Source organism: Ammospiza nelsoni, chromosome Z (assembly GCF_027579445.1).
Source record: "Ammospiza nelsoni isolate bAmmNel1 chromosome Z, bAmmNel1.pri, whole genome shotgun sequence".
NCBI lineage: Eukaryota > Metazoa > Chordata > Aves > Passeriformes > Passerellidae > Ammospiza > Ammospiza nelsoni.
Window position 1 is genome coordinate 29,627,004 of NC_080669.1, and position 26,971 is coordinate 29,653,974.

Genomic DNA, 26,971 nt, shown 5'->3' on the forward strand with positions numbered 1-26,971 from the left:
TGGACAGCAGAATAGGGGAGAGACATAAATAGACACAAATACTGTAGAAATACATAGTTACAGAATTATTATGTCTTGTTTCTGTAGGGAACCACCTTAAACATTATAACACTTTCTTGATGTAGATTTTTTAAGTTCTTGTATGAATTGTGAGGAAATAAGTGTCTAGTTGCATATTGCTTGTGCTACAGCCACCAAGCCTTTGCTTTGTTTATTCACACCACCTGGTACGTGTCAGAAACTTTTGTGAAGGTGAATGTCTTGAAAATTACACACTCAGATGTCACAGTAATGGGTATTGTGAACTAAACAGGAGAGAAATTTCTTTCAGTTTTGGTCTGTGTTGCACCAGAGCACCATGGAAACTGTAAGCTCCTGGTTAAACTCTTAAGTGCAGGAAAGAAATATCAAACCTTTAGCAGTTTGTAATACATGTATCTGAATCAAATGTCATGAAATTTATACTGGACATGAAGATGGGCAGATATTTTGCTGGCTAGTTTTGCTTCAAAGTAGGTAGATAAGTCTGTGATTTCTTTTCATTTCCTGTTACTTGCTTTTGATGTAAATGTTATGAAATTGCTCTGAAGGAGAACATGAATTTTGCAGATTAAACAAGGACAGTCTGTAGTTTCCTGAATATGGTTGTGTACCATCTTCATCTGAGAGCATTTAGGTTTGCTGTGGCAAAAGTATTAAGCACCTCTTTGCTTTAAATAGATGATTCTTGGATATGATTGAAAACTTATATTTTTTAACCTTCCAAGAAATGACTTATGTGATTGCAAATTTGTTATTGTTTAAAATATATACTATTTTAAGTCAATGAAACTTGATTCAAATTCTCTTCAGTGATGGACAGAAATATTTTAATCACATGGCTCAAAGATAATTTTCCTTATTCTCAACCCCTTTAAAATCTCTTTGTGCTCTTAATTAGAGCTTTGTTTTGTAGTGACAGTGTATATTCTTGTAAAGCACTGAATTCTGAGGTTCATGCTGAGCATCTCAGAAAAGTAATCTAATGAGCAAATCTGACAGAAAAAAATGTGGATGCGTATACTACTGCTCCTTGTTTGTTTGGTTTTTTTAAAATTTAAAACAGAATATAAATTAATTATTCTGGGTTCCGGTCTCAGAGATTGTGAATTACAGATCTTTTAATTTCATATGTACTTTCCACCCATGGTCAGAGGGGGAAAAAAGTCAATTGGCCAGAGAGAGAGGAATATTCCCATTTGTTTCTTCATCCATTTTATCATTTTATGAACCACATAAATTCTTCTTGATGTGTAGAGCAAGACAGTTCATTTGAATAACATTGGGTGAACACTTGTGTCGTGATTCAATATCTTATGGTCACTTTAAGAATCACCTGCAAAGGTATCAGTGAATATGAGCAAATAATGTAAAAGCTAAATCATGACGGAGTTCATTGGCAAGGTTCACTCTACTTGCTGGATGCTTGAGACACACTAAGAAAAGCAGACTAAATTCTAAAATCAAATTAAAACCAGAATCAACCCCAAAAGTGTCTGTCTCAAAGAGAGGGAAAAAGAGCAATAGTAGGAAAGGGTAAGGATAATAAGGAATGTTATTTAAGGAAACTTGCGATAAGACACCCCGTGCTAAACTGATTTATTTTTAGCACTGTGAATAGAAGAATTTTGTTGTAAAAAATACTCTGCATTACACATATCAGAAGTGAAGTAGATTTATTCTTTATTGCAGTGAATCTAAACTTTATCATGCAAATAATTTCTTTACAGTGGGTGATATCTACTTTTGGAGCATTATCTCTCTGACGGTCACGTGTGTCCAAAAGAGAATGTTTCCAAGAATGCTATGGATTTTAGGTGTGATTTCAATTCAACTCAGTATTCAAGTTAAAAAAAAAAAAGAAAAATGGAAAAAGAAAACCAAACTAAAACTTGAGTGTTTTCCTCAGAGTTCCTGACTAATAAAATGGTCCTATAGCAGTTCCATAAGAAAAGGAAGGGCAATTTTATGCTCTGTTCACTTTCTTCATGCTGAGATCAAGTCCTTCCTTGTGCTAAGACCTTTTAAAATTAAAACCAGATTTACCAAGAAACAATAGAAATGGTAAATGAATTATTAAATGAATCTTTTCGGTCTTTACAAACCTATAAATGGTGGGATTTTGCCTTTGGGAATAATTGTTAAGTTATCACAAACTCTTCTAAAGTATGATCAACACAGCCTTCTTTCTGAAACTAACTAAATGCCCTTTCTGCAGAATTAAACACCTGACAAGTATCTCATGCTATCAGTTAAAAAGAAATCTTCAGTGAATACCTAATTCCACTGAGTTTGTGTGTGGTTGAATAAGTGAATCTTTCTGTAAATCATAGAATTAAAATTATTAATAATAAAAATTAAAATTAGTAATTAGTAATAATAAAAATAAAATAATTAGTAATAATAAAAATAAAAATTAGTAATAATAAAATTCAGTTTTTAACCATGAGTTGCTGTGAAGTTTAAAAATCCTATTTTATTATAATGCGAATATTAGAATTGTCTTCTATGGAACAGAAAAAATGTATTTTTTTAATTTAAAAATATTTTTTTAAATTCAAAAATAAGGTAACTACATATCAGAATAAATACAAACACGCTTTGCTTCCGAAAGCAACATGAATATTTGAGTGTTATTCTTCTAATACTTTAATGAGTTTGAAGTTATAATCCATAGAATCAAGTATATTTTTAATCTGTGTATAGCTAAAGGAAGATAAACATGACAAAAACTATAAATCTATTTAAAATTTTCTGATATTTTTACATCAGTCAATGCTAATGCTGTAGAGGAAATTGTGGGTTAAACAAAGTTTTTTTCTTCTTTTCAGTGCTGGATGACAGTATACAATTTCCACTGTCCATCATGCATCTCTTGTTTGATTTTTCCACTTTTATTTGGTAGACTACCAAATTCCAAGTTGTTTTGAAAACTTCTCAGTGCATTTGTTTGCATAGAGAGGGTTGTAGGATTGTTGTTGTTGTTATTTATAAGACAGAAAAACATAACTATTGTCTTTCATTTAGACATGCTCTTTGATATAAAATGGAAGGGAGGTAAACTTGGGGTGTAACTTTTGTTTTTCAGGTGTTATGTTCAGGTCAAGCTGAAGACAGTTCAGTAGGAAAGACAAAAGCCATGCATGCAAGCAAAGGAAATCAAGAACTTCATTCACATCTTCCCCTTGGCAGCCAGGTGTTCTGTCTTCTCCAGGAAGGCAGGGTTGTACTCAGTGTAACAGTGACTTGTTAAGATGAAAGAGAATTGCGCAAAAGACAATTCTTCCTTCCCATTTCTTCCCCCAGTTTTCTACACTGAGCATTACACTGTATGGTATGGTAGTGAAGGGGTTTTTCAGCATCAGCTAACTGTGTGATTTGCAGTTCCTGAAGACACCAGATTGGTGCAGATTAATATTTTGGTGACTGATACTACTTTATTTTAGAAAGTACCTACTCTTCTAGGAGTTTTACAAAGTACCTACTCTTCTTGGATTTCTTCACCACCTACTGGACTTAATTTTTGCCTTGTGACTTCATTTTTACTCTACCCACATTTTAATGCAGGAAGAAAAAAGTAAAAGGAAGGTTTTCCTACATGCTATATTAATAGATCTTTTTTGTTGCCTTTAATTATAGAATTATCTGTTTTCAGAGTACTTTACTGTGGATCTAATTAATTGATAGATGAAATAATTTCTTTCAGTTAATTTAAAAACCTCTAAAAGTTTGCTTTCATTTTCTTCCTATCACTGCGACCCTTTGGGTTTTTTTTTCCTTTTTTTTTGTAAATTTTATTATTCATAATCAATGAAGTGCTTCAGTTTTGAGTAGTTTCTTGTAAAGATTTATAATCTGGCTTTATTGAAATGTTTGCAGCTTTACTCCTTACTTACTGTCTATTTAGCGTTTCATAACTACTGGAATCTTTTCTTTTGTAAATGCATTTTTCCATAGCAACTAAATAATAAGAGGCCTCAAAATGATATTAAAGTGTGATATGATGTATGTAGACTAGATAAGATAAGCCATGTGCTAACATCAAATTGATTTTGTAACTGAAAACTGTAAAATTCCTCAAAATCAAGCATGAAATTCTTTACTTTGAGAAACTGTAGATGTTCGTAATATAAGGATTTTTATTTTCAACTTTCTGAAAAAGGGAAAATTATTCACAGAGTTAAAAAAAAAAATGAAAAATAAACCAATTTAAACCAAATACTGTAGCTAGGAGTGAAAATCAGTTTCTTAGCTGAGTATCTCCATTATTGCTTGGCTTCCTACTATGAGTTTTACATACATAATATGGGACTTGGATTTTCCGTGTGATAAACTGTGTCATGTATTAAATCCAAGCAAATGCGATACGTCCCATATTTAGTTAGGTATACTAGAGTGAGAAAAGCTCACTATGCAGCAAAGAAATTCAGTTGTAATGATTTAGAGAAACAATGTTGCCTCCTTCAGTGGGATTTTGTGAGCACATACTGTGTTTTCGTACTTAAAAGAAACTACTCCTATGTTTTGGAAGTCCTGTATTGATCCCACAGTTAATGTAAGTGTAATCTTAGGGAAGAAAAATTGCTGTGAGATCAATAAAGTCAGTCTTCCACACATATACATCTACATAACTTAGTTTTGCGTCCAAAATGCTTTAATCTTCTATGCTAACGTAATTGTGAGGGAAGGCTTGATAACTTTAAGCGCTACAAAGTCTCACCTTAAATTTCTGAAATCAAAGGACTGCTCCTTTGTTTTGAGTTTTGATGTTGAGTGTTTTTTTTTTTAAAAAATACTAATGTGAATAATCTAGCTGTAGAGACTAATGACTGCAAGACAGCTGTGGAAAATAACATTAAGAGATATGGCTGCAGAAGGCTGGTGATGATTGAAAGGAAGATATGATTTACTCAAAAGTCAGGTCATAATGACTTCTGGTTTTTTCTCATGCTTTCTCTCTCTGCTGAGGGAAAACAAAAATGCTTTAGACCAGATAACTATTCTTGCTTTCATAATTTAAAACAGTCGTGAAGCTGGTGAATTGATGACCTGAAAATCATCTTCTTTAGGGGGATCTGCATGACTTTGAGCTGTTATAGAAGGCCCTAATTCATGTCAGTTCTAGCCTTGCACTCTTGGTATGAATGTTAAATAAGAGCCTACATGATTTTTGATACTGAAGGTTTTTGCAGGCAGAGTAAATTAACAAAAATTATCAATGCTATTGCATTATTTTGCTTTCCTTAGCTATGTAACTGTATGTTAGATGTTGTTATGATAGTAGTATGTTGTTGATAGTAGCTATGTAGTTACATAGCTACTTAGATGTAGCTATGTAACTGTATTATCTGAGGCAGTTGTTTCTGATGATTTCATTGTAAGATTGGGTGAGAATTACCTTATTTTGAAAATTATAGGTTACAGGAGATATAAATCTGCAAATGCCATAATGTGATCAAGAAAAAGCAGTAAATAATTTACTATGTGAAAATAAACATCTAAGATGTTACTTTTCAGTGTTAATAATTTAAAATTCTCAGAATATAGTGACATATAATTTTAGAAGTTCATTTAAATTTTCCTACAATTAGTGGTGACTCAGCTGATCCGGAATCCCATTATGCCACTGTGCTTCCTAGTCTACAGTTTAAATGAAGTTCCAGATACACAGTTAGCTTCCAATGAAATTGTGCAACAAAACCAAACCAACCAACCAACCAACCAACCAGCCTATCAACCAAAAGTTCCTTATTGTAAGGCTGTTCTTTCCCAAATCACCGTAGAAGTCATTGTGAAAAGACACCATTATTTAAAATGGGCTGCCATCCGCTGCTTTTCTGCCCTGTGTGGCATTGTGTGGCTTCTATTTGAATTTGAAAAGTAAAACTTCATTGTAGTCAGAACCCTGTGTTCATCCCTTCCTGAGACAAAAAATTTGGTAACTAGGGTACGTTTTCTTCAAGTCGTGTCAAGAAATGATGAATAAAATGTTGACAAAACAGAATCTTGGAATTCAATCTCTTTGCCATCCATTCATAGAAATGTAGTTAAAAACAAACAAAAAACCAAAACCAAGCAAGCAGACAAAACCACAAGGAAGACAGGCTTGTTTTGTACAATGTAGATTTGTTCTTTCATTGTGAGTTGTCCATTATTTGACATGCTTTAAGTCACTTTACTTAAATTGGGTGGAAATGAAGTTTCAAAAAATCTCTGAATGATTTGCTTAATAATTTAATTATTGAAGTGTTTATAAGGGAGAAAAAAGAAATTAAAGGAAGAAGAAATTGTTTCCCTACTTTGTCAAGTATGCTGTTGGAAAATGTAGGATTGACTCTGTACAACACGGATATTACTCTTCCTTTCACTCTCTGCCATATTGCACTAATGTTTTCCTCATAAACTTAGGTACTAGTTTAAATGAATGCCTACACATCATAAAACAAGCATCAGTTTGAGATGCACTGTTCAATGATTTGGACATGTATTAGGGAGTTACCGTATTCAATTCCATTTACAGTGCTAAAACAGTGGAAAAATCTATATGGCATAAAGTGGTTAAAGTCCTTTCTCTGCGCTAGGCTGACTTGGCAAAGCATGGTGCTGCAGTTTTGCTTAGGCTATGTTTTAATGCCATGCCAGATACACAGACAGCTTCAACTAAACTTGTAAAGAAATGAAAGTCCCTATTGTAAGACCTCCTTATGATGAGTATGCGCTGCTGCTGCTGCTGATGATTATTACTACCCAAATCACTGTTAAAGTCATAAGGCTAAGATATCATAATTTAAAATTGTGTAGAGTCCCCTGTTTTATTTAGATATATGGTGTAGTTCCCTCTACTTTGTTTCATTACAAGCAATAATGCAACTATTTTAGAAGAGATTTTGCAGTTTTGGTTGCTATACGAAGACTTATCCAAAAGTCTTACAAATAATTTTGTTTCCATATTTCCTTCGTGTTTTTATTAATAGTAATAGCAATTGCAGTAGTATCTGGTTATTCAAGTAGATAGAGTTGTGCAAAAATTCAGTTTAACAGAGAAAATTATTTGGGAGGATTTTCTGGGAAATGTCCCAAAAAATATGGCATGAAGTAAAACTCTCACTGCTTAGCATTTAGCCAGGTGGCATAAATTTGTAAAACTAGCAGATTATGGAAAGGAACATATCTTCCTTTGTCTCTCTTCCTGAGATAGAGTTGAGCATTGAACCAGGAGTGGAAATTTGCCCACTGATAGTTTTGGTCTTCCTTCTATTCTTTACTCAGATTTAATCAATGTCTATTGGGTTCCACATGAAATATCAATTTGTTTTACTTTAGAGAGGAAATAATTATTGAGGTATTTAAGAGAAACTTCTGTGTAACTCCTAGAGAAATGTTTAATCCATTCTGGATCTCCAATCACAGAAGAAATTGCTAGATTTTGTCCCTGGGAAGCCTGCATTTTAAGGAGTTTAATTTGTGGAATCCACCCTGATATTTTAACATTTGTTATATTATTGTAGAATATTTTCTCTTGGGAAACATGGAAAAGACATAAGTTATGAAAACATTATTTTATCTCAACAAAGAACTTATCTTCTGTGTTTACTGGACTGCAGCCAAGACTTGCAGGACATTTTAAAGTGTGCTTGTGACGTAGCATAATGTAGGTCACCTCAAATTCTCTCCCACCCCAAACAGATTAAATGGATAGTCACACACAGGTGTTTTTAATCTTCCCTAGTGAACTGATAAATACTAAATAACTCATCCAGTGCAAAAGACCTGTGTGGTAGCACGCTCCCCTTTGGAGCAAGGAGCTGTTCATTGCCTAGCAAAGTAGATACGTCAGCCAGCCTAGAAAAGATACAGCTGTGTATTTAAGAAGGTGGAACAAAGATTATTTTAATTATGAAGTGTGGTCATCTCAAGAAGGGAATAGAAGGAGATATGGGAGGAAAAATTAAATCTTTCTGAATCCCTAGGAGACTTGGAAGATGAGTTTGCCTGTAAGAGTTAGGGAAGCAGTCAAAAGGGGGAAGCTCAGCATGTTCATTAATGGAAGAGCTCTCCCCAGCTGGTATTTTCTGTGACAAACAGTCCTGAACAGGCAACTACGGTTTATAAGGAGTGAACGGCAAAGTAATTGAGCAAAAAATTGACAGACAAAGAGAAATAGAAAAAATATGGTTGTTGTCTGATGTTATGGGCTTTCACTTTTCATAAGAAGAAATTTTCCAGATTCTTTCTTTATCTTCTTTCTTAATTGAAAGTGAATTTAATGAGATTGAAAGTACCTGGGTAAGAACTAGGCATTATCTGTCTATGCAGGTAGTTTGGAATGTTAGCTCTCAGGATAATTCTTCCAAAGAATGCAAAAAGTAATAGTGTGTGTATTCACTCTAGCTGAAGGGGCAAGTGGAAAAATGTCACCAAAAATGAAAGAGAAGTTTGTTCCAGCACAACATAATAATTGAGAATGCACTGTAGCATGCAGTGACATGCAATGAGGTGTGCATGCCTAAGCCTCAGGATTTGTGAGGAGTGTGTAACATTTCTGCTGTAAGTATTTGTACTGGTTTTTTATTGTATCCTTATACAATATGATAGATTAATGAGAAATTTATATGGAGATATTACCTCTGCTTAAAACAATTTCCAACTTTCAAAATACTGCTTATTTTTATTAGCAAAATCAGTACAGTAAGTTTGCATGGGCATTCCTGGGAAATCCAAAATATTTCCAAATTTAATATGCTTTTCTTGTTGATTGTTCCTAATTTTTTTTCTTTAGGGTTTCATTGTGTCTTTAATTATACCAGATTTAATCATACATGCCAGTGAAGCTGACAGCCTATTGCATTGTTTGTTATACATGATGATACCAGGTGTCAGTTGTTCCCAAATATTGCAAAAAAATAAGATGTTACTCCTTGTTATCCATTCATGCCCACGCATTCTAGAAGGGCCTTAATACCCCTATTCCTTATTGGCATTTGCAAGTTATAAAGTGGTTAAAAAACTTGTGAAAGGAGGTGAAAAGGAATTGTATTTGGACTTTGATGAAGTTGTAATGAAAGTTTTTAGTGGCAGAAATCACTTTCATAAAGGTCTGGATATGATTTAAGAAGACAAACTTATGTAACATCCTGTAGGTTTGATCTACTGTGGGACATTATTTAAGGCTGTAGGATTCAAATAAATTCTTAAACTTAAAAATTCACTAATAATCAGAAGGAGTAAATGACATATTAATTGAAAACCAATTATAAAAGCACTTCTAGTATATATTTCAATAATTCAGTCATGTGAGGGATTTCTGGGTAAAACTTTGATTAAAGAATTGCCTTCTGTGTTATTTATAGGAAATCTGAAATTCCAATAAACTGGCTCAGTGCCAATCTTGAAGCATACAGGTGTAACTAAGGTGAGGTCACTGGATTGAGCATTGTTTAGAAGGATGCCTGAGAGACACGTACTTAATCGAATCCTGTTTTGTCAGTAACATATGCTGGGGTACAACTTACATGCTGCTAATAATGGAATTACTTGGATGAAGAAATAGACTGCCTCCTCAGCAAGTTTGCTGATGATGCAAAAGTGGAACAAGGACCTGTACAGGCTAGGAACTGACCTGCTGGAAAGCACCTGTGTGGAGAAGCACCTGGGAGTCGGACAACAAATTGTCCGTGAGCCAGCAGTGTGCCCTTTGAGGCCAGGAAAGCCAGTGGGATCCTGGGGTCCATTAGGAAGAGGATTGCTAGTAGTTCATGGCAGGTGATCTTATTACTCAGCCCTGGTGAGGCACAATTGGAGTGCTGTGTCCGGTTCAGGCCTCCCCAGAACAAGAGAGACATGGAGCTTCTGGAATAAGTCCAGCAGAGAGCTATTAAACTGACTAGGGACATCTCTATGAGGTGTCCTGGTTCTAGCCAGGACAGAATGAATTTTTATCGGGAGTGGACGTGGCCAGCACCCAGAGGTTTTTCTGTACCACCTCACATCATCTTCTGGGGATGGGGGAAGGGCTCCTTTTCATGTTAGGTAGCCTGGAAGAGAGAGAGTTTGGGTGTTGTCAGGGGTTTCCACAGAGGGTGAGCAATGTGAATCCTTCCTCTCGTTTTTTTGTGCACTTTATCATTAGTATTGTTACTTTTATTGTTCTTTATTTTATTTTGTTTCTGTTTCCAGAGAAGATTGGAAACAAATTTGATCTAATAATTTGTCGGTTTAGATCCAGAGTCACTGGTCGCAATTTGTTTGGTCTCCTCATGTGATTGTGGTACCTAATCTGTATATATTTCTATATATGCACTATGTGCTCCTTATAATGTTCTTTTTCAGAGCAGGGAGAGGGATCACAATTTTTTTTTTTTGCTGTACTGTGTGATACCAGCTTATGACATCAGAACATTAAGGGCAATGAAGACAACTTGGAATGTGTATTCAGTGTTGTTGCGCTATCCTTACCTTGGTTGTTACCTTTGGGAATCTGTTAATAACTGTACTCACTGGAAAGAACAGGGCAACATTAATTTCTGCAGCCTTTCACCCCCCACCTTTTCTTCCTTCAAGCCTGTTACAATTGCTTTTGAGAATTTTGAATTTCTCTTTGATGTTAAGGAAAGCATGTTCTTGTTGCTAGGTCTGAGTGTGGTTCACACCTGTGTTTGTGCCAACAGGAGTGACAAAAAAGATTTTTAGGAGGGTCTTTCAGACATCTGCCCTCGAGGGTGGATGAATGGCATGGGAGGTGGAAGAAAGTGGGTCAGCTTTCAAAGGACTGCTCTGCTCCAGTGGTTCAGAAGTCTGCCCCTGAAAAACTACAGGACCATGATTAGGTGGCAGAATATCTGGAAGATAAATTGTGTGACAGCTCCAGAGAGGCACGAAGTTTTACAACATGCTGGGCTGTGGCTGCTACTTACCAGGCACTGCTTGTTACTATACAGCACTCGGGGAGGAGAGGAAAGCAGAGCAACAGGCAGCAAGGCCATTCCGACTGCAGCTGAACCAGAGGAACAGCCCATGCCAGCAGCAGTTGCTCCTATACAAAAATAAGATCCAAGAACAAATCCATTAGCTTAGTGAGGAATGAAGAGGAAACAGGGCTGTCAGAACTGGAGGAAGTGACAGAGCAAGAGGTAATCATCCAGTCTCTATTCTTGGGTGAGCTCAGAGATACATAAATAAATTTCAGCTGCCAGTTGAATGGGCCCCATGTGACACGCCCACTCTGATGCTGGGATATCATGGCCCATGGTATGAAACTAGATGCTAGTGAAGCCAAGCAACTGGGATCCCTATTCTGGGATGTGGGTGTTGACAAGGGGATTAAGAAGAGGACAGAAACTCTCGGCCTTTGGAGGTCTTCTTTAAATGAGAGAAAGGTGTTCTCTCAAGGGTGATCTAATAATGCACCCAAGCCTTTGGAGCACAATGGAGAAAAGTACCCAGTACCTGAGAGAATGAGCTGTGCTGGAGGTAATCTATAATGATTCAAATAACAAGTTGTAGACCTCTTTGTAGATCCATGTGAGGACCAGTGTACACAATCCATGTGGCAGAAGTTTGTACAGAGTGTGCCACTGTTGTAGGCCATCCCATCAGCTTTGATACCAATGAAAGAACAAACAATGCTTCAGGTGACTACCTGACTCTGTGAATGTGAAGATCATCTTTTCTCCTCCCTGCCAAAATGTAACTTGTCTGTGGAACCTGTCCAGGACTGCAGACAGACTCAAAAGACTCAAATAAATTAGAAAGAAGATGTCCCATGCCCTGCCAGAATGGACCAGAGTCTCTTCTGTGGGGAGCAAGCATCCCATGCTTGTGAGAGAGAGGATCCATGCCATGAGGTAACATGGGGTTTTACCCACATGACCACAGAGAGGACATGAGGAAGTGGGATGGAAAGCCCACTTCTGCACTAACAGCAGGGGTACATAAGCTGAAAGGAAAAACAGGTAGCACAGGAAGTTCTTCAGGGATAAATGCCACTCCAGTTTCCAATGGCCAGATCCTCCCTCAGACAGAATAGGAGGGCTGGTGTTACTTGTGGACCCCTTGAAGGGACCTCAGTTTATATTTACAATGAGAGCCATGACCAGGACTAGAGGGGCCCTGACTCCAGCCAGCTAGTGGAAAGGGACAGTCAGATCTGTTGGACTGTGAGGATCCCATTCCCTGGCACATCAGACACGCAAGGGTATAAAGCTTTAGTTGACACCAGAGCACATCTCATGCCATTGAGATGTGTAGGGGTAGCATCCATCTCTTGTTTCTGGGGTGACAAGGGAATCCCAATACCTGACTGCACTGGAAGCTGGAGTGAGCCTGGCTGGGAATGAATGGCAAAACACCCCACTGTGACTAGCCCAGAACCTGCATGGATCCTTGGCATAGATTACCTCAGGAGATGGTTTTTCAAGGACCCAAAAGGTCATGGTTAGGCTTTTGGAATAGCTGCTATGGAGACAGAGGGAATTAGACAGCTGAATACCTTGCCTAGTCTCTCAGAGGACCCTTCTGCTGTGGGGCTGTTGAGGGTCAAAGAGGAACAGGTGCTGATCGCTACCACATCACTGCACTGCCAGCAAAACTGCACAGCTGGGACTCTGTGTCCCCAGCCATGAGGTGATTTGTGAGATGGAGACCCAGGGAGTGGCCAGCCAGCCTTGCTCACCCTTTAACAGCCCTGTATGGCCAGTGTGTAGGTCCAGTGGAGAATGGAAACTGACAGTGGACTGTCAGGGCCTGAATGAAGTCTGTTTTCACCTGGAGGGGCATGGAATACACCTGGAACTGACTGCCCCAGTACTGGAAACACAGCCCCACCATTTGCCATGGATTGATCCAGACTGCAGTGAAAAAGAACAATTTCAGGACAGTGATGACATCATGATGTGTGGCAACACAGCAGAGGAAGTTTTGAAGAAGAGGTGAAGACGATTCAAATAATCCTGAAGGCTGGTTTTGCCATAAAAGAAAGTAAGGTGAAGGGGCCTCCCCAGTAAATTCAGTTTTTAGGAATAAACTGATGTCATGGTTTAGGAATAGTACTCCCCAATTTAGTGTTCCTACTGGGACTCTCCAGACCACACTTCTGCTCACTTGCTTCTTTCTGCCTTCCCTCCTGCCCTTGCAGCAGGCTGGAGAGGAGAATTTCAGGCACAAAAGGTAAAGATCACAGTTGAGATAAGAACAATTTATGAGAAACAGCAATGAGATAAGGAAATAAATGATAACAGCAATAACACTAACAACAGAGTGTGCAAAAAATAAATCTTACTGCTCACCAAGGAAACCCCTGAAAACAGACAATACTCAACTGCCCCTTCTGCAGTTAAGAACTGAACCCCCACCACTCCCTCTGGCACAGAACCAGCGCACCCAAACCACTCCAACCAGCATAAACCAGAGTTACCCCACCTCTCGGTCCACTACACTTGCTCGATGGGAAGGAAGCCCTTCTCCCCTTCCCCTGCACCCTGTAAGGTATTCTGTACCACCTCAGGTCATCCTCAATGACATGAGGTGGTACAGAATAACCTGACTGTCCTGGTCTTCTACTGGCTACTGCATAAATTAACCCTGGAGTGAACCTGGATGAATGGTAAGACGGATGTCATTGGGATTCCAGTGGATGTGGTCAAAATAGCAGCTACGTCCCCCACAACGGGCAAAAATGAAATTCAGCCTTTCATGGGTGTTGTGGGGTTTTGGAGGATGTGTATTCGAGATCACAGTCAGATTGTAAACCCTCTCTCTCATGTGACCTGGAAGAATAATTTTAATTGAGGTCCTGAGCAGCAACAAGATTTTGAACAAATTAAATGGGGGATTGTTCATACAGTAGCCCTTGAGCCAGTCAGAACAGGACAGGATACAAAAAATGCACTCTACACTGCTGTTGGAGAGAATTGTCCTTTCTGGAGACTGGCAAAAACTATCCAGGGAGACTCAAGGATGACTCATGAGATTCTGGAGTTGTGAATAAAATAAGATCTGAGGCCTGTTACACCCCAAATGAAAAAAGGCAGCTTATGAAGTGATTTGAACTGCTTCAGAAGTGATTGGCACTGAAGCACAGCTCCTCCTGACTGCCTGAGTGCTGGTGCTGGGATGGATGTTCAAAGTGCCTTCTGCATATCATGACACTGATGTGATGTGAAGTAAATGGGTTGTGCTGTTCACACAGCGAGCTCAAATACGAAACCCCAATATTCCAGGGATCTCAGAAGTCATCACTAACTGGCCTGAAGTCAAAAATTTGGGACCATCATCATCATAGGAAGAGGGGAAGAAGATATGTGCTGAGGAGACCACTCAATATAATCAGCTACCTGAAAATGAAAAGTGATACATGCTCTGAAATGATGGATCTTGCCATCTGCAGGGGTGCATCAAAAATGGATGCCCTATGTGATGAGTCACAAAAGTTGTTGAAGGAAAAGGTGGATCAAGTCAGAGCTGAAAGCCTGGCTTTAGATATTGCTGAAAGGGAAATGGCCAGCACTCTGTCTCTACACTGACTTATGAATGGTGTCAGATGCTCTGTGGAGGTGGCTGCAAGGATGAAAAAAGACCAGTTGGGATCACAGAGACAAACCCACCTGAGCTGCTGAACTGTGGCAGGATGTGACTGCCTGGATAGAGAAATTGGCTGTAGAAGTTCATAATGAGATGTACATGAGATGCACAACTCATGTGCCCAAGAGTTGGGCTGCTGAAGAACATCACAACAATGGACAGGTGGATTGAGCTGCCAAGATTAAAATGTCTCAGGAGAAGCTGGACTGGCACCATAAGGGTGAATTATTTCTGACTTGGTGGGCCCATGACGCCTCATCAGGGAAGAGATGCAACACCCAGATGGGCTTGTGATGAAAGGATGGGCTCTTTATCCCAGGTTGTCCATAACTGTGGAAGGTGCTGGGATCAAGCAGGCCAAGTAAAGCCTCTGTGGTATGCTAGAGAGTAGTCACAGAATCACTGAATATTCAGAGTTGGAAGGGACCCATAAGGATCCCTGAGTCCGGCTCTTAAAGAAATGATCCACATAGGGATCAAATCGTCCAACCTTGGCATTGTTAGCACCATGCTCTAATCAACTGACTCAGATCAAAATGCAAATAAGGAAAGGTTTGATTGTGTCGTGCTCCTGCAGATGTACCAAGGCAAGAGCTACATGCTCTCAATGGTGGAGACAACCACAGGATAGCTGGAGACATACCCCGTGTTTCATGGAACAGCATCTTGGGCCTTGAGAAGCAAATTTGACAGATATGATATATGAAAGTAATCGGTGAAAATTTGCTTTCAGCCCAGAGGAATGACCCCTGCTACCAGTATTTCTGCTTGTACCTTTAGTTCAAGAAGAAGCTGGAAATGCTGACTGTTCAAAGTATGCCTTCAAAGTGATGCAGGGTGTGGAAAATAGGGCTTGCTGGATAAGACTGAAATAATTTGTTTTATTTAAGAATTCTTCAGGTAATTTTATCACCATTGGCATAAACTTTCACTTGAAGTAGTACAACTGATAGTGAAGAAAGGAGATTTTTTCTATATGAAAGATAACTTTGGATCTTGCTGTACTGCAAAATTTGAGGTAATTAAATCACAGTCAAAGCTTTCATCAAACCAAACAAACAGCTCTTTCCCCCTTTTGTGTGAAATCTCTCTGCATCTGCTGGTTTAGGAAAGAGCAAAAAGATTTCTGTGTACTTCTGGTAACAAGACATGTAAAATACCCTCTCTTGTGTTAAAGAAGATTTTATTGATCTCGAGAAACATGGATATATTATCTGATTATGTTATTCTGGATGAAAAGAATTTATTTCTAATAAAATATTCCAAATTTAAAAACACTAGGACATAGCGCTAAGATGGTGAAAATTTAATCAACCAGCAAGAAAGTTAAGGAAATACCTCATGAGAGGACCATACCTCATGGTGCTACAAAATTAGTTTTCATATGTTGCACAATGACATAGGAAAAAATGAATGCTAATGGTAAAGTTTATGTGCTTTTTATCTATATTAAATATTTTAATTATAAACTGTTAGTATTTTTTCAGTTCCCATACAATGTATGTATTCATTTTCATTCTCTCTAAAAACCTTGTCTTTTCTACCACACGTGCTTGAAAAACTTGCAACTGACATTATAAAGTGCATTAGTCTTTCATAACTTTGTTAGAAAAAAAACTCTGTTAGACCTACTGGATAATTTGATCTGATCTTATTTACCCACAAGATCATACTTACTAACATTTAATTTATTACTGTCTTTTTATACTAAACACTTTTTTCACCCTGTAGTCCAAGTTGCTAAGATCCCCACCAAAACTCAATGAAAATGCATGATATTTCAGAAATAGAAATATTAATTAAATATTATTTTGAGTTTATACAAACAAATAACCAAAAAACTCTGATTCTGTGATGTTTTGGAAAGTATCCTAATTTTGCCATTCTGACTCATTTTGAGAAGAATAGGCCTTTAAGTCAAAAGACACAAAACTTGTCCATCTAGTACAAGCCCTTCTACTTGATTCACTGTAGGATCCATCCTGAAGAAGTTAATCTAAAAGTATTATTGAAGCATATTTGCTTAATTAATAAATTTTGTCTTATTCTTTCAAAGTGAATAAGAAGTTCCTAACTGGAAGTCATCAATTTCCCCCATCACCTCTCAGGTCTAATCTGTCCTAGTCTAATGTTTTTTTGGATCATATGCTTTTTCACTACTGAATTCACAAATAAAAAATGCAAATGGAATCTATGAAAAAATACAGTCTTTATATAATCATCTTTGGACTTACTATAAGAACTTTTCAAATGGTAGTAGGAATTCAGAGTTAAGTTTTAGTGACAGTACTTGCCTTGCATTGAATCCTTGTCTGAAGGTTTCTGGAAAAGACCAAGAGAATCAGGAGTGAGTTAATTCCCTTGTCTTTCGTGTCAGTTAGTAGTAGTAGAGTTTCTGACTTGTGGCTGGTTTCTGAGTACTCAGAGCAAGAAAGTCTTTTATTTCACTTGATCACGGATTTTCAGAACTCTCTATGATTTTCTGTCTCCCTTTCCCTAATATATATATAACAAAAGTATCATGTCAGCAGATAAAAGCAAAATAAAAATAAACAAATAAAGACCTAAGGAAAGCATAATTTCCAGCCATATAGCAACCATTTCAGCAATTGAAGATCTGTTGCAAGGTGTCAATCTTCACAAGTGTCTGTAGGGAAACATTTTTTGTATCCTTTCCATTCCTGTATAATTAAATTCTGATCTATATTTCTGCAGTGTTTATCTTATTCCTTCTGGTTTGTCATTTTACGTTTGCTGTGTTTAGTCACAAAAAGTCTTTCATGTCCCCGGAGAGCAACAAGGCTGTCTGTGAACACAGAGGAAATTTGGCTTTTTGTACTCACTAGCTGTTCTTGATTTCTTGTTGGCGTGAAATAGCTGCAGTTGTGGAAAGGGATGGCTCCTTGAAAGGAAGAAAATACAGCATTTCATATATTTTGTTAGAGTACAAGTCACATGACTGATGTGAATACAAAAGGAAGAATTGACTGCTAAGTGTAAGAATCCTGTGCTGAATTTGTGTTAGCTGCTGTCTGGAGAAGATGATCAGAAAACTGGAAGACTTTTTTCAAGTTCAAGAAAATCATCAGCCCTGCCATGTGGGTTATGTCCCTGATAAAGTCTTTACATTTGCAGAAAAACTATTTCAAAATCCTAGAACCTTCTTTTTTTATCTTAATCAGTCAGCTCCCTGCCTTCTCTTTCCACCATCTTCAAGAAATAAGTGAAATCTATTAATGAAAACTGGTCTTTAAATAATAAATAAATTAAGAAAACCAGCCTGAGCTACTCACAAGTAAAATTTCAAAATTTCAAAGGTTAACATCTTTCAAATAAGCAAACAGCAGAAACCTTAGTGAAGTAAGGCATTATGAACTCATTTGGCTACTACATGCAGTTGAAATGTAATTATGTGGAAATGCCTAATATGTTCCATAAAACGAGCTGAAGAATGGAAAACACTGGTGGCTATCAAAAGGCATGAGTGAAACACTGCAACTTTCCTAGTGAGCTGTTTTTAAGCTTCTAGCTACAAATAGCCAGGACTAGACCTGAGATAAAGAAGTTCTTCAGCTCTCTGAAAAAGGATAATTTATCCCTGTCCAGGAGGCAAATGCAAGCATAAGCATATAGAAGCAGCAGTAATGACAGGCTGGGTCATCTGAAGTGACATTGCATCTTGTGTTGCTAGGCAGCCGAAGACTGTGAAGGTCTAATGGTCTGTAAATCTGTTGACTTCTCATTTCTCTTATTGATGAAGATTTCACTAAGATTGGGACCAGCATAATGGTCAATGCCTCTCAGGAAAACAAGGAGAGGGGAAACCTCTTTTCACCTATGTCATAGGAATCTCATTAAATTCAGTGACTCTTTTGGAACTGATTACAAGCCTGCACTCTGACCAAAGACTAAATTACCACAATTAGCATACTTAAAAATTCTATTAGGTGAAATGACATAGGTGCTCACTCCTGGGGAAACTAAAGTCTCTTTTGTTGAAAAGAGTAGACAGGCTAGAGAATATGTGGTCTTCTCACAGTGTTGGGAGAAGAAACTTCAAAGTGCACATAACAGAACCAAAGATTTAATAAATATCTGTTGGAGGGCAAATTTTGTGGCACCTTTTTTTAGGTTTTAGCAAGCACTAGTCTTGTTGCTACAGTATGACGTGCTTTATTGGTATGAGTCTTGTTCCTTTTCATGAGGTTTTTCATCATAGACATTAATTTATTAAAAGTTGATAGCAAAGTTGAGCCTTCTTAGGGCTTACTTGCATGGGAAAGATGAATTCTTTTACACTTTTGAGAGACTTCCAGAGCTGTTGCCTCTTCTATTCTGTTCCACTATGATTGCATTTCTAGTTGTTTTTAGCTGTTCTATTTGTCTGATGATTAGGTATTTAGTTTTCCCTACTTGAAAAAAAGTTGCAAAACTTTCTTTGATTTGTTTTTTTTACTCTTGTGTTGTTTTCATGTGGTTTACTGGAACATTTTTTTTTTCCTTCATAAAACTGAAGAACTTGATAGGTTTCTTGGGAAGTCAAACTTCGTAAATTTTTTCCTTCTATGTTACTTCTGTCCTGCCTTATGAGAAGTTTAATAGTTAATTAAGGAGTTGGTAGTTCTTGTTGGTTGAGGGAGCTTGGAGTAAATTGAATTTTAGTAAAAAAAGGTGCATGAAACAATATAATAGCTGAAAATAATTTCATTAAAATGTAAAATAAGTGAAATTGCAATATATTAATTTGTGTATGCACTTGGGTTGGGGTGTTTTAGTTTGAGTTGAGATATGTCATGAGTAAAGTCAATGTGATGATGAAATGCATGTACGTTTTTGATAGTTATGAACAGAATATAATTTTTCACATCAACTTGTGGTAGCTATACACTGTATGTTGACATTTGCTTATTTAGAGTGAATTTGCATTCAAATTGAAAATCATTAAAATCTGTTAGTCATTATTGTGGACCAAGCTGATAATTCAGACAAATAAATTGTTCCATTCAAAGTAAAATCAGTGCCATATATTTTTTAAGTTTTCACAGAAAAGAAAAGGTTTATGCCTGTAAATGAATTTAGGTTTTTTTCACTACATGGAAATTAAAATATACACACATGTATTTTGACTTAATAACTCTCAGATTGTCCCAGTATTCTGCTATTTTTATTACAATTTTTATTTCAGCAAGCAGCTCCTTTGGTAGAAGAAACAAAATTTATTTGTTCAACCATAATGTTGTAAACATAGTGATGATAACTGAAAATATTGTTATTGTAACTGTTATTATTATAGGATGATATCCTATTTGAACTCTTTAATTGTAGTTCATATGGCATGATCTATGTAATTTATAGTATTTGTGTATTAAAAATTTCTTGGCTTATTCTGTGTATGCATAATGGAATATTGTTTGGAGCTGGAAGAGAAACGATAGGCATACTTCATTCATGCATCACTTCAGAGTTTTATTCCTTTAAAATGTCTCAGTTGCTTTGTAAATTTGATTAAACCCACACTGGAATTACAGTATATGGAAAGGCATGCCTTATATAGCTTGAATAACTTTTCTTGAATAACAGATAATATGTATTTTGTTTATATATTTTTTCTTTCACAAAACCTTATTTTTTACCAGATTTTTGTGCATATTGAAGAAACCCAGGGGTTCTTCATGCTTTTGGTATTCTTGTGTATTGTTTAGAAAATATATATTTATCACAAAAAATGTAATAAATGCTATATGATGGACAACTTTTAACTAAAATGCCTTGTTTTAAATCTTGTGGTAGAATGGTCTACTTAAGTGTTCCTTTAGCCTAGAAGAAGCTGTGTGAAATATCACCAGAAAGCCCTACATTACCTTCTGCAGCGAGATGTGTTCTGTTGAACAGTGGAAGGCTGTCCAAGAGAAATGAAAAGTCACTGTTACCATGTGAGAAAGCACTGAATTCATAGAGTGTTTCCGTTGTGTAGAATATCTTCCAGTGTAAGTGAAAGTATACAGAATTGTCACCCTGTAGAGAGTATTCTTTCATTTATGTTTATTTACATTAAGAAACAAGTTCATACTGGCCATCTGGTTCTTGACAATTTTTACAAAGTGTTTTGATTTCACTCTGGAATTCATACTAAATTTTGAGTTAAATTGCACAATGGAAGTTGCCACAAGAATATGTTTTAAGCTACATGTGCTAAGCAATAAAGCAGAAGTTTATATGAAGTAATTTTCATGAAATAAAGCATAGTCGCTGTTGTAAAATAAATGTATAATTATTCAGTGTATATCTATTTGTGACAAATTGCTCATTTCTCATATTGTGCAAAAGGCAGAAAGCCATATCATGTTCTGTTGGATTTTGGATAATACCTCTTTTAATATTCAAAATTTTATGTGCCTTTCTATTATAAATCAAGTTTGACATAAACTGTTATATGATAAATGCTAAGTGCTCATAGAATTCTTCTGGGAATATCTCAAAGCAATATGTGTGTTTCACAAATACACATGTATTAGACCATCTGGGTAGAATAATTCAGTACCATTGATTCCTTTCCAACATGTACATTAAAAAGAAAAAAGGTGAAAAATGTATTTGGCAGAAGCTAACATTACAAAGGCAGATGTATCATCCATCCAGCGGAAATGTAGCTTTTTTTGGTTTATTTTGAATTGAAATTTGTGAAGTTATACCCAGGGGTGATTTAAAAGTAGTGTGCCTGCTGTTGTTTATCTACTAGTGCTTCTGTGTATTAATGGCATGCTCTCATTCCTGATGATTCATTTCATAACACGTCACCTCTCACCAGAAGATCAATATTTAAAATATGAGGCATTTGAGAGAGATGAGACATTCTGCTGCAAGTAGCTCTGCAATTCTGAGCACAGGGAGGACATGGACCTGTGGAGCAGGTCCAGATGAGGGCTGAAAAAATGTTCAGAGGGATGGAGCAGAAGCTTGCCTCGAAGGAGAGGCTGAAAGAGCTGGGATTGTTCCGTCTGGAGAAGAGAAGCTGCCACGGAGACCTCGTTGTGGCCCTTTCAGTGCTTAATAAGAAAGTCTGTAGCAAAAGAACAAGGGGAAATGGTTTTGAAACAAAGGAGGGTAGATTTAGATGAGTTACAAGGAAGAAAATTTTTATTATGGGGGTGGTAAAACACTAGAGCTGTTTACCCAGAGGGGCTGTATAGGCTGCACACTCAGAAACATTAGATCAGGTTGGATGGGCTCTGGGCAGTCTGGTCAAGTGCAGGTGTCCCAGCTTATAGCAGGGTGTTGGGATCTACGACCTTTAAAGGTCCTTTCCAACTCAAGCTGTTCTGTGATTCTGTGGGTCCTTGATTGTATATCAGGCAGATAGATTTGAGGAAAAATAGCTTTTATTTTCTCCTCTTAATACGCCTCTTGGTATCTAGGCTTACAGTGTAGGCTTTGGCTGTAGAAACGGGATCAGTGACAGTTGAAGCGTTCCCTTGAATCAGCAGCATAAGTAGCTCTCTGTGTGAAGCACAGCATCATGACATTCTCTTTCTAATGCAATTTATGACTAATAAGTTCTTTCTGTTTTCTGTGCTGTAAAGAAATTTCACTAATGAGATCCTTTTCTAAGACGTGCCAGTGCAATTCATTTACTCATAAGATCTTCAGTTTTTTTTTTTCTTTTTTGTGCTTACCACTTGGACAATTTGTACCAAGTAGAATTCTTTCACCATTGTAAATCTAGTCTGTGGATAATGAAGTGAAAAAATGACTTTGTAGCTGGACACTAAAGAATAGTATAATTTGTTTTCCTTTTTTATTGTGTAAACCTAGAACAGGAAATAAAGTTCTGAAAGTACGAATAATTTTATTCTAGTTTTTTTTTTTAATGAGAGAAGTACTCTGATTTTGATAGAATATGGCATATGTGACTTTATCAAGAGCAATGATTTAAACCTGTTGTTTGTTGTGAATGGATATTATTTATAGAATTTAGGAGAGAATGTTTAACTGTAACAGTCAAGACCACTACTAGGCCTTTCCTTTAGAAAGAGTTTTCCTCAAAGAACTAAATTAAACAACTTCAAAACCAAAATTTTTGAATGTGATCAAAAATCCCCTTGAGACATTCACATTAAAGTCTGCGGTTAATTAGAAATATCTATAATTACTTAACAGAAACAATTATTAATTTAAGGAAAAGATTTTGTATTCATTAATATTTATGGGTTTTGACTGTGAATCCTAGTTGACAAATAGAAGGGTTGGAAGAAGAATTCACCGATGACTTGTCAGTTACTAGTTGCATCCAAAGAATGTGATTGTCCTGAAAAGAAACACTTCTTAAAGACTAAAATTTGACATAATTTCCTCTTTTTCTAAAGAACGGATGCCAGCCCCAGTAGAGTTAGGGAAGGACTTGCTGTACTTGAGTTTTTTAAAGTTAATTTTCTTTCAGCTGAACTAGATCAGATACTGATTCTCAATTGATACATTTCAAATTTAAATGGAGAATGAACACATATACTCTGTAGTAATTCAGCTGGAGAGGCATTTAAAGCTAGAGTATTGATTACCATTTGCTTGTTTCTTCACAATTGATTGTGAACTGCAGTTAAGTCTTCTTTTTCTGAAATGCTCAGGTTTTATTCTGTATGATGTTAGGACTTGCATACTAATAATTGTGAGATGATTATTTTGTTGTGTCTGTGTCAAATGCATATACCATTTGAAAAGCAAAAATTTTGCATTTTGTCATGTTCACTGTGCTAAAAAGGGGTGAGATAACTTTTTTATTTAATTTCATTCAGTTTGCTTGGCTTTATGATTTTTTTGTTGAAACAGCTGTAATAAATGTGATTGCACATTAAAAGTGATTGCAAAGACCTGTGCTGGCATCAGGTCAAAAGTAAATAAAAAAACATGTGGTGAGGTTGTAGGTTGGTGCTGTAGCAGAGAATTGAATGTGTCACTTGCTATTTATGTAAATCATAGTGAGTGGACAGTGAACCATTCCTTGGTGTGATCTCAGAAGTTAAGTCAGAAGTGGGTAAAACCAGCTGGTTAAAGAAAATTATGGTAAATTATTGTCTGGTTGTCTCATGAAATACTGGGTAAAGAAACCCAAAACCTGTGCCTCAGTACTGATACTTCTGCACATGCTACCGCTGGAGGAAATGTTTAGAGATATGCTGCTCTCAGTTGCAGAGCTGATTATGTTACAGTTCCAGTACATGGTTCTGTGGGATTAACCTGAATATGATATTTTTCATTGACAGATAATTGTGATGATCAGCTGGTGTCTGCCTTGCCTCAGTCATCATTCAGTAGCTCATCAGAGCTGTCTAGCAGTCACAGCCCTGGATTTGCAAGGCTTAATCGAAGAGAGGGTGAGTGATTTTTACTGGTCAGTTGTTAATTCTGGGTTGGAATGAAAACAGTTTAGATACTCAAGAGCATATGTTATCTTTCAAATAATTTTTGTCTGGTGTTTGTATACCAGCCACGGATGACAGTGTAGTCCCAGCTCAAGGACGTTACGAATCTCGACTTCTGACCCTGTGGTAAGCTGTCTGAGAACATGAGCCCTCAGTGGCTGGAGCTGCTCTGTGAACTTATTGAAGAGGCAGCATCTATGGATACTGACTTCTGTTTAGTTATTACCAATGAGGAATCTGATGAATTAACTGTTTCAAAGGCACTGTCCTGGAAAATTCACTAAAATATTGCATCTTAAGTCAGAATCTAGTTCTTAATAATTCAGCCACAATATTAGTGATGGTATTCTCCTTAGAGAATTCATACCCATATATAATGTCCCTCATGTAGTCCATTGTTGTATTTTGCATTATTTAATTTAGAGGTATATGAAATCTTAATAATATTTTGTCCTGCCAAAGTAATTTCTGTCATTGAACCTCTATGATTTACTGGAATATTTGCTATGTCTGATAGATAGAAATACTATTGTGAAGAAGAAATATCCCTATCTGTTTTATTCACCTGGTACGCAGTATAAGCATGAGCTTCTGTTTCGGATGAAGTTGCGATATCAGTGGAAATTATATATCCTGGAAGGAATTCCCTTAGTGTGAAGTAGTATATGCTCTTAGAATTTTAAATAATGCCTGTATTATCACCAAAGTTAGCATTTTCATATTGGTCTTCCCTAAAACTTTATGTTTGAAAGCTTTTTCCATTTGGCTCTTTTCATGTGTATGAAATTGTTTATGCCATGTTAAAATGGATTTTTTAGATTTATAATTCCCTTTACTTTGCCCTGTACCGTATGCACACATTAGAAATGCTTATAACCTTACATCTGGTCTCATTTGAACTCATGTAGATACAAAACAGCAGGTAGCTTAATTAGAAGATTGTGGCTGTCTGCCTTCTCATTCTGTGTACCTCAGGTTCATGCAGCTGAACAGAGTACAGGTTTAAATGTTGTATTCATTTGTCGTTTTTTAATAATATGACCAGATTGTTTGGCTAGATAATCTTTTGCATCATTCAGACATAATTTTATGGAATGCTGTAGATGTGAGATGAAAATTTCTTCAGTCTTCAGTAAATTAGTCCTAATTAAATTAGTTTTAACTTATATTTTTTTTTTTATTTTTCGGTGAGAGTAGAGACTCACTACTTGATGTGGAACCAGGAATACATTTTCTACATTGAATTTTTGTTTTGCTTTTTTTTTGTGAATTTCCTGTGCAAAAGCTGATTATATTTATCGGTGTATATACATGAAAGTTTTATTTGGATGGAACAAAGCTTGTTATTATTATATACGTGGTTATAAACAAAAACATTTAGGCACACAAGAAATGATTGCTAAACCATACAGACTGGAAAAAGCATCTGTTAGGAAAATATGATGTGGGCTGTCAGTGATTTTATGAAAGCAACAAACACATCATTAGAGTTTTAAAAGAGATTGTGTGATAATTTGAGGTGGGTGTGCATTTAATAGAGATCATTCTCTACTTTGAACAAAAGCTTCTCTTTTTTCCAGCCAAAGTTAGATTGTGACCTCCTAACATTCATTTAGGACAAGCAGATTGTGGTTTTAATACAATAATATGCTTGGTTCTTAAAATGCCAAAGTTAGGGAAAATCAAATGTATTTTTGACAGAAAATAGTTGAGTATTTTTACACAGATTACATGGAAGTCAAAATGTTGTCCTTCATCAATAAAGAAATAAACTAAATGTCTATCTACACCTCCACTGTTTCAGTTGGCAGTGGAAAGTTAAAAAATAGCAGGAAATGTAATAGAAACGTGGGAAGTTGCAACTGAAATGGTACTTTACTGTGTAGATTTGTGTTTACTGAATGTAGAAAATCAATAGGAAAAGTAAGGGGATTGAGGAAAGAAATTTTTTTTAGGCTTAAGTACAATATGTACTTTATGTGAAGACATAGCAAAAATGGTAACAGCAGTGAATGATTAGTAAAACAGCTTACTGAGAATATGTTTGAGCTTTCTCTCTGTAAAGCAGAAAGATAATGTGGTTGAACTCCTTGATAACAAAAAAAAATTTCCAATCCATTAGCAGTTAGGGAAAGTGATAACATCCAGGAATAACTCATTAAATGTTCTTCAGAGTTTTAATTATTACTAGTTCATTGATTCCCTGAAGTTTTCAGATACTCAATACTCAAGCACAGCTAATGAATACTTCTGGTAACTGCTAAAGTAGTTACTCTGACGTCAGCTTTGCTTGCAATATTGGAAAATTAGATAGAAAAATTAAGTAAAAAGAACTAAGTCAAAAAACTCCAATCACTAATAGCAGTTGAATATTTTTAATGGAAAAATAAAATTTTTAAAGCCATGATTTAATTGTTTGAGGCTAGCAGATATAAAATGCAGGAATTTAATATAAGTAGAGTTTGACTTTTGGACTAATTTTGTATGAATTTTTAATTTTAAATAGTAGCACCATATCAGTGCAGTTCAAATTAAATGTATTGAGATCTAGCTGGTGGACCTCATAATGCATTTATCATTTTTATGTAAAGGTGTTTTCAGAGAAGTTCAAAGGAAACTCTAAGGCCAGCTATGTTCAATACTTTTGTTGATTATAAGGAAGTAAGGACAAATCATTTATGATGAAATGCATAATGAAATGAAGATTGGTGAAATAGTGACTAAGCATGGCAAAGCAATTATGAAGAAATATGTAATCAATCAAATATACAATATAAATATACCTAAATGTATAATATAAATAAACACTTTAACAGGGTGAGTTATAAAGTATTTAGAGGAAAGAGCAGAGGTCATACCTATTAAAGAGGAACTCTATTCTACAAAGCTGTGGCTCAGATTAATTTGGGGATTTAATAAATTAGCAATCCCTCTTAGCT

At 36.3% G+C, this 26,971-nt stretch overlaps 1 protein-coding gene across 2 annotated transcripts in view; it reads left to right on the forward strand.

The window, feature by feature from the left end:
* The window catches only part of CNTNAP4 (contactin associated protein family member 4), a 208,017-nt gene that overhangs the window by 21,342 nt on the left and 159,704 nt on the right, over positions 1-26,971 (forward strand). Inside the window, exons 1-2 of one of the 2 annotated variants that reach the window (XM_059492754.1) lie at positions 22,598-22,607; positions 23,874-23,984. In XM_059492754.1, the coding sequence (XP_059348737.1) occupies positions 22,598-22,607; positions 23,874-23,984 (121 nt within the window). Of the gene's footprint in view, positions 1-22,597; positions 22,608-23,873; positions 23,985-26,971 lie in introns of those variants that run through there. The other variant, XM_059492753.1, reaches the window with a different exon arrangement.